A 9410-nucleotide genomic window follows, 5' to 3' on the forward strand; every position below is an offset into this window, starting at 1 on the left:
AATGCTTGTTTCGAAAGCGCAGGTTCTCTTTATTCCAATAAATAATTTTTTTATCCTCAAATAAATATTTCTTTTTTTTTAAATCTTAAATAATATATTTTAAAAATTAAAATTTTTATTATATGTAACTAATAACTTATTTAATATAACAAAACATTTTCGGAAACAAAATATATATTTATTTAAGAAAGAAAAATCAAGATTAATAAAATGTATCTATTTTTCTGAAAGAAAGAAAAAAAAAATTTAATGCACTACGTAATTTTTTTCGAAACTGATGTTTTAGAATCGAAATAGAATGGATATATATTCGGCTGTTTTGTGTAAGGAACACCGAACCTTATTCCGAAAGTTTCAGCCTATTTACAGAACGCTTTTATATAAAATAAATTTTACTAGCATACTCTTAAATCTAAACACTTTTTTTCATATTTAGAATGCAATTAAAACTTTATAAACATATTTATGTTGCTTCTCAACTTCCTTCAAGAAATTGCAGGATGTATAAAAATGAGAACAATCGTCCTTTTAATTCTAAGAGTTATTCGAAATCTCATTCGAAAAAGATTACGATTTAAATATTGATTGAAATAAAGAAGCTTTCATTGATTTCCTGCTATTATTAAACAATTTTATTTATTTAATTATATATTTAATTTTTATTTAATTCTAAGCTTATCAAAATTCTAATCTTACCTTTATCATCCAGGTCTGCGACATCAGATGTGCAGTATGGTGGCAGCGGCGCACTCGCAGCAACACGACATGATGGCGACCAATTTGTCGACGAATCTGTCGACAAGCTTGTCCTCCAGTCTGTCGTCAAACTTACAGGCAGCGATGCAAGCTAGCCAGCACCACAATAACAATAATACAAGTAACGTAGGCCTCGGCGGCAATAGCGCCGGTATCGGCAACAACGGCAATTCCCCATTGAACCTCGGTCTGGCGAGCCCGGGCTCGGGCGGCCCACCCGAGAGCCCGATGGAGAGTCCCCTGGCGAGTCCGTTGGGCCCGTTGATGGATCCGGCGGGTCATATACCCAGCAGCGTGGAAGTCGGCATCGGCGTGAGCGGCATGACGTACAAGCCGGCGCGAAGCTTCGTCAGTCCGCGCCCGGAGAATCTCTTCCAGGAGGACATCGCCGATCTGGTGAAGAGTCCCCACGGTCTCAAGGACAAGGACAAGATCCCGGTGAAGCTCGAGCCGCTCACGGACTCGCGCTGTGAATAGTAAGCCATCGCTACGGTGGCTGGGAGGAGACGAGGAGCGGAAACGACGACGTCTCACCGTTGCAGGATCGCCGGCCGAGGAAGGACGAGGAGCGTCGATGACACCCTCAGGAGGACCTCTCTCTCTTCGAAGCCGTTAACGGCCGAGACCGTAGATGATGCGGATCAGTAGGTGCTGAGAGTCACTTTGACACTTCTCGCGAAGAATCGAGCTTAGTCTCATTCTTGGCTTTGCGACACTTCGCCTCCTCGCGCGCGAAAGAGAGAGAGTTTATAGTACATGTATATGTATAATAACATATACGTGACTCTGAACATTGTATGCGAGCGCGATATATATTGTGCATACGAGTATGTTAGAGGAATGTTAGAGAGAAAGAGGCTTACAATCAAAAAAAAAAAAAAAAAAAAAAAAAAAGAAGAAGAAGAAGAAGAAGAAGAAGTACAGAGAAACCACAGCGTGGACGAGATAGGCGAGTTTAGAGAGTTTCTCACCTGGCTTAGTATATCGAGGAAGTATGATTTAGCGATCGTAAAGACTAAACGAAAATCGCTCAATCGATTCTCTTGCGATAGGGAAGAGGAAAACGGAGAAAAAGAGAGAGTAAAACCTTCTTCTAGCGAACGTACTATAGCTATTGGGTCGCCGGCGCCCCGCGAGCGCGCCGCCACCTTTTTCCAATCTAGATAGTCGTGTCATCGTCGTGTCGTACAGACCATGTACATGTAATAAAGGTAAAACCTACACACGCTACACACGAGCGCATATATGAACATACATACACTCACACACGAGAAAAACACGAGCGCGCCATACACAGGATACACACTCGAAAATTTATACCAACGCATATATAATAACTGTACTTTTAATGCCAAATGTATAATAACTCGTAAGGGGTCGCCTACTGCCGAATGATTATTCGAGACAAGTCTTGACGAGAAAGTAAGCCGCCTCGAACAGAGCTACGTTGTACTATCGAGTCCTTACACGCAACATGTCATGGATCAGTTTGTGATATGTCCTAATGATTCTTAGGTATCACACAAAGATTCGCTTTAAATTATTTTAGGAAACTAAAAGTAAGTTTTTTTTTTCCTTATTATTAATATACGTCGCGAAAAAATAGATTATAGATATTGCGAAATTATTTTTTATTTTTATAAATTATTCTATGAACATAAATCATATATATATATATATATATATATGATTTATGTGATATACATATATTAAATGGATCTGGTTTTTTTTTTTATATTGCTTCGATAATGTAAATTTTTCTTTTTTTTCTGCGTCGAACGTCTTAACATAAGTAAGCGGACGATAAATTTTGCTACGAATCTCTCCGAAATAGAAAATCTCAATTTTGTCCACGACGCTTTGTGCAAGAGTACTATTCCTTTTGACGCCAGGCAGTAAGCGACGTCACTGATCTAAGCTCGATAAAATAATGCGAGGGAGATGTACAAAATTCACTATGCTTGTCTACCAAGCAAGTAAAGGGGAAAAAAAAAAAAAAAAAAAAATCGAGCAAAAAGAAAAATTTGGGAGTGAGAGAAAGAGAGGGGAAGAACGATAGAAGGAAAAAGGTAAGACAAAGTATTTAGAGACGGAGAAAACAAATTTAACGGCTTATAAAGCGAGCACACTCTAAGGCCGAGATGATCGCTATAACGTTATTAAGTATAATGATTGCCTTCCTGCCATATTTGGGGTATGCCAAGTATAAAAATTATAAGGTTTAGGGATTAGGGAACGAGAAACTGTGGCTCGACACGACAGACCGTGTCGAAATTTCGGTGAGTTCGGCGACCACGAGTGTATGCATCGGTGCGAGAGTGCGAACTTGAATCACGGGCCCTGTGAATGCGAATGTGTACGCGAGTATGAAAGCGAGATACGGACGGAAGGAACGAATGAACTTGAGAAGAACTCGTGTGCGTGCGTTCTCCTTTCGAAAAGATCGTGCTATTTTTCAAAATTTTACACGTCGCGCGTGATTTCGAGTCCGCGACAATCGACGAACGAGACGTGCCGACCAATTGGAGCGAAGAAGTATTTTTTAATACCGAGCAACGGTTACGCACGAGTAAAATTCGATCAATTTGAAGACTTTTAGACTTGCGAGGTATCGCTTTTCAAAATGGTGCTAATATAAGGATTTCCATTTGATCTATTACTACTACTTGTGAATAAGCAGGCATTTTTTGTTTTAATTTCGAATAAAATCGGGCAAAATTATGCGCGATTAAAATTCATTCGATCTTATAATCGATCGTCTATGCCAGATTTGGTTCATCTGCAATTTTTTTAATTGGATTATCGTAAAGTATCGTTTTTCGATGGTGCTAATATGAAAGTTTCATTAATATCACTAGACGAGATAGTTTTTCGAACGTTTTTAATCCTGAATATATTTATCGCAAAAAAAAAAAGAGATGGAATTTTTCGAGGATATTAATATCGGCACGCTAGTTCGGGAAAGAGAGAGAGAAAAAGTGTGAGAGAATGATAGCAAGATTGAGAGTAAGAGAGAGAAAGAGACTCCATGTAAGTGTAAAAAATAAACCAAAAAAAAAAAAAATCGAAGTGGCCTTCGGTGAAAGGGAAAGATCATCGCTTTTCGCTTTTGCTCGTATGAGGCTTTTGGCGAAACGAGCCATCCGTGTTATATCCGTTTGTCTGGGGAAACTTTTACGAAAGAGAGGATTAAAAAAAAAAAAAAAAAGAAAAGAAAAGAAATCGCAGAAGGAAGAAAATTGATTCTCGCGCCACACGCTCATGCAGCCCTGAAGATTTCCGGTGAAGATGGGACGAAGGAGAATAGAGAGGAATGGATCGCGCGTTCGTAGCACGTATCGGCGATTGGGGAAACGAAACATCGGTCAAGCAAGAACAAAAAAAAAAAAAGAGAAAAGAAAAAAAATGTTACACCTTATTCTTGATACAAACGATTTTTGTGCGAAAACGCGACGGTTTCGCGATGCGACGTAGACGGCGTCATTATTCTTAGTATACGCATTGCAATATTTCGATCGACCACGTTTTTCATTTTGGCGAGAAATTCGGAAAGCGCGAATATTCTATTTACCATTTAGGCATATATAATGTGTTCAAACGTAAATTCGCGCGAGACGTGCGACGGCAAGAAGAAGAAGAAGAAAGATTACGCGAACGAAGAGTTAAAATTTACTAGAGAAACGCGAAAAAATTGAAATGAAAGAGACAAGAGAGAAAGAACGAAAGAGAGAAAGGAAGAAAGAGAGAGAGAGAGAGAGAGAGAGAGAGAGAGAGAGAGAGAGAGAGAGAGAGAGAGCGAGAGCGAGAAAGAATACACGAGGTCGCGAGAGCGTGGGGAAGAGAGAGAGAGAGAGAGAGCGAATGCGAAAGAATTTAAAATTAAATATTGTATAAAAAGAAAAAAAGTAGTAAGTGCCTTCCAAAAAAATTAAGTGTCCCGTAGACCGTGACCACTTGACTAAGCGACGAGAAAAAGTCATTCGAAATTCTGCTGAATGCATTTATTCGCGTGATTACGTTTGTAGATACGCTGCGTAAGATATTAACATCACGTTTCTTTGGAATTAATATATTTTATTAGGTGTATAACTTTGCTTCCGCCGTTTTTTTTTCCAAAATTCGAGGCTTTATCGTTCTGAATCATTCCCATGTCTTTGAGGCGTTTTGAAATTGCTTGTTGAGTCACTCCCAATGATCGTGCCAATTCTTTTTGACTTTGACTCGAGTCTTCATTAAGTAACGCCTCCAATTCTGCATCTTCGAAAACCTTCCCTCTTCCACCGCTATGCCGCGCTTCGACGTGAAAATCACCGTTCTTGAAGCGTTGAAACCACTCACGACATGTTCTTTCACTAATAGCGGCTTCACTATAAGTATTTGAGAGCATTCGATGAGCCTCAGCCGCAGATTTCTTCATATTGAAGCAAAAAATTAAAACCTCCCGCAAATGACGAGAATTTGGCTCGTAAACTGACATTTTCAATCGAGAATAACTTTATGATGCAGATACAAATCGACTAATGTTTCTATGGGGTTATGTTGATAGATGCCCAAGTTTATCGCATGACGTCTATGATCTATTTATTTCGACCACTACTTACCGCTAAAGCCATCTATAGGAAAACAACGGAAGCAAAGTTGTACACCTAATATATTATCTAGAAAACTCAGTATAAAAAAGTCTTGTCCTTATTTCCTTTGAAATTAAGAGAATATTAATGTTCAATTATACTCTTGGCTTGATTTAATTTATACTCTACAAACGTAGAGAGAGAGAGAGAGAGAGAGAGAGAGAGCGTTCCATCTCTTTCAAATTCAACGTTCGAATTTTTTCATTTATGTCCGAATCGTATCGGTCCTTTGTATATCCCTTTGTATAATTTTGTAGCCGCACCGTTCTTCGATACAAAATTTTCGATAGTTCCTAAAAACAGTTTGCGAAAAGGGAGAGTATCCTTTTCCGATACTTCCGATCCAATAATTTTGAGAGATAATTCGCTCAAGACGAGCGAAATCTACTCTGTTCATCAGCGAGCAACCCTTATGCCGCGTACGCAACGTGTCTACAAACTCTGTGTGCATGTCAGAATGAATGTCCGAAGCAACAAACTACCCGACAAAATTTGTGTTTTGGATCAATCCACACAGGTAATACCCTGAATGGCATATTCTCGAGATGTTTTCCTTTTTGGTTTCTCAGCAAATAAAGTCGACGTATACTTTAGATATGAGGAGAGAGAGAGAGAGAGAGTATATAAGAGAGGAAAAAAAGATGAAAGACAGAGAGAGAGAGAGAGAGAGAGAGGGGGGAACAGCTTACGATAGAAACGGAGAACGGCTATTTCGAGAGGATCCTTTTGTTTCCACATTTTTGATATATACATATATGTATCTGTGAACAGATGAAAAAAAAGAATACTTATATTACATACCTAAGATGTAAGTGAACAAAAAAAGCATCTAATACGCTATTATTGATATAGAACAAAAAGTGAATATATATATGAGAAAAAAAGTATATTATATATATATATATATATATATAAATATATATATAAAAAATTGATATATTGATGCTGTAGGATTATACTGAGGTGTGTTTATTGCGCGAAAGAGAGAGAGAGAGAGAGAGAGAGAGAGAGAGAGAGAGAGACATAAAGCGAGATATAGTGGCCGCGGTTCTTTTTTCCGAACGTCGTCGAGGATGAAACAAAAGTTTACGAGCAGATTTTTGCGCTAGGTGAACTAAAGGCCGAAAGGCTTTAGAATCGAGAAGACAAAATAGCTCGTAAGTTTTTTTATCGGGCCGACAAAAAAGAAACCAAAAGAACACGATAAACGTGTGTGATTTTGAAGCTACCTTAGAGAGCCAATTCCAGTTTCTTAAGCTCGCTGACGCGTATCCCGTTTATCGATAGACGCACTAATCAGATTCTCTTCCTTCTCTTCTTTTCTTCTTTGGACAATCGATCATTACAATTTTATTTCACAATTCAATTTTCTAAATTTTACGATACGTTCGTTTTGCAAATACAAAAGGGATTTTAAAGATACACTAATTAGATTAGTTAGGCTTATAATGAAATAATTATATTTTTTCAAATCGGATTTTATGACAGATTTCAAAAATGAGCGAAGGCTAAAACTGTCTCTCTCTCAACAGCGACTATCGGATGCGGGCGGTCCAGGAGTTTCGGGATCACACGCACGCAAAAACCGATCGGCGAGAGCTTTCGTTCCACGCACGCGTGAAATCTTTCCTTTGATCGTCGTTATTGCCGCGGTATCGAGTGGTTGAGAGGGAAAAAAAAGCTGCGAGAGAGAAAGAGAGCGAGAGAGCGGGTTGAACAGCGACAGCCGATTATAAAAACAGAGCATAAGTAGTCTCCATACACACGATTTACGACTATAGTTTGCAGGACGCGCGGCCGACGAGGACGACGTTTTCTCGTTGTGGAAAAGACCAGGTTGACACATGTAAACGCGCTGAATTATTTGAATAAGAATTGCAAGTGTGTGTGTGTGTGTGTGTGTGTGTGTGTGTGTGTGTGTGTATGTGTGCGAGAAAACGTCGTCGGGACCGCGCGAAGATACACACACCACGTTTCCGTTTCTCTACCATAGTTAACACAATTTAAAGGACAACTTAGGTGTGGCATCTTTCATTTCGCGAGAACCATTAGTCGAGCAATAGGATTCTCGCGCACCTTTCCAGAACCCGGTTATATTTAATCGCATACGAGCCCGAGTAACACGCATATGTAACAAGGAGGCACACATGAAAACACACATTGATACATCTTACACTCTTCAAGAAGCCGAGAGAATGAGAAGGACACACGAGATTGTTTGTCTTAACTGTAAATAGAAGATGAGCAGCATGTACGGCAAGGTTTCATCGTTATCACTGTATAACGTGTAACATATTTATTTCTCATAGAGTTCTCGTTGAGAATTTCCCTTTAAGTATAGCCTAAGATCCGGATCTTTTTTATTATTTCGATCCTTCTGCTCGTCGGAGGCGCGGAGCGAACCGCGAACGGGTGCCCTTTCGAAATGAAGAAAAAAGTCACCCCTTCTGTTGGTGAACCTTCGCATCTCTTTAGGCATTGCCTCGATTCAACTGCGGAAATAAAACGTGCGATATCCGCTAGAATATTGAAGCTAAAGAGTCGAATAATTATTTCAGCATCTTGAAATAATTTCTTGCTGTAACCAGACGTCTTACTAATTTTCTGGACACAAGATTACCTTCTTACAATATCTCCCTACTTTCTTACACCATCAACCTCAGATCTACGATCGCACGTTTTTTTTTTTTTTTTTGGGGGGGGCAATATTCTGCTTTTAATCCGCAATACCTAAGGGCTATCTTTTTAATATATATTTATACGATAAATATGAGAAACTTATTAGAGCTATTTAAAAATTTAAGAATATTTAAGCAATTATTTACAATTATGATTAATCGAAAAATTTATTTAAAATGATAAATTTTTATTATTTAGATCATATATATATATAATTACGAATATAATTTAAAAATTTATATTTAAAGGAACGTATCTCTCTAATTAAATAGTTGTTATTGAGATATAGGAATTTATTATTTCTCGATAATATTGTGTATTATATATTTGAAAGCATAGTCCTTAAAATGATTTAATCGAGACAGTGCTGGCGGAAATGGTATTATCGATTTATAAGCGCGCTCGTTGCACTCGTCGTGTGCAACGATAACGGCGAACGGGAATATTTTATAGAGTTACTATCGTTTTATTTTCTGTCTTTAAGAAAAATGAGAAAGGAGCACATACACATGCAAATATTTCTTTTCAGTAGGTAGCCCAATTTGTTGGATAAGTCGCCCGTACCGATATAGATTATATCGATATAGATAATGTGTCGATATAGATTATATCGGACAACGCGTGATAACAAAACGCGCGAGATGTAGCCGTGACGACGACGACGACTCGTGAAACGACGTTCGTTCCCGATTTACTTCGAAAAAGAAAATTAAAAAACGCGCGAAGACGTGCTGCTTCGCGCGCAGTTTGCTTTAGTCACGGACGCAGAAACGCAGAATCGTTCGCCCATTATTAAACGCGTTTTCCACATCCTACCTCTCCCCCTCCCCCATCTCGCCTGCCCTCAGATTCCCTCAGATCCCCTTCCCCCTCAGTCCGGCCCCGAGTTCCACTTTTATTTATTACCGATTAGCTTGTAAGATGACGTTCTACCGCGAGGTATGCTATACTTATAAATACACCCTATATATAGTGGAGTAAGCAAGTTACATTACCTACCTACCTACCTACCTATCCGCGCGCTTGACGGGTGGAACAAACAGATGAATCACGCAATCATACATTTAAGTTGCTACTTGGCACGTATACCTAAGTAATATACTAACATAAACAGTATGCAATAACAAATAAATATGAGAAATAAAAGATGCGTTTCTTTCTGCATCTCCTCATAAAAATCTTCCCTACTCCATCCTTTCTCGTAAATTTCTTAATTTCATTAAAACTACTCATTTTTCGATAAAATATTAATCGTGAACATAAGAAATATTTTTATTAAATTTAAGGAAAAATTTAATCCCTGACTGAACTTTGAAAGATAACGTGAAGAATTCTGAAAAAAAA

General features: G+C 38.5%; 1 protein-coding gene across 5 annotated transcripts in view; it reads left to right on the forward strand.

Annotated features, from left to right (window-relative positions):
• Positions 1-7813, forward strand: part of LOC138939514 (protein bric-a-brac 1) — a 378309-nt gene extending 370496 nt beyond the window's left edge. For all 5 annotated transcript variants that reach the window (XM_070307352.1, XM_070307353.1, XM_070307351.1 and 2 more), the window contains one exon: positions 710-7813. In XM_070307352.1, the coding sequence (XP_070163453.1) occupies positions 710-1233 (524 nt within the window). In that variant the 3' untranslated portion in view covers positions 1234-7813. The remainder of the gene's footprint in view (positions 1-709) is intronic.
• The last annotated feature ends 1597 nt before the right edge of the window (positions 7814-9410 follow it).

Source organism: Polyergus mexicanus, unplaced genomic scaffold (genome assembly GCF_030449975.1).
Source record: "Polyergus mexicanus isolate NDT 795.1 unplaced genomic scaffold, iyPolMexi1.0 SCAF_14, whole genome shotgun sequence".
In the NCBI taxonomy this organism is placed as follows: domain Eukaryota; kingdom Metazoa; phylum Arthropoda; class Insecta; order Hymenoptera; family Formicidae; genus Polyergus; species Polyergus mexicanus.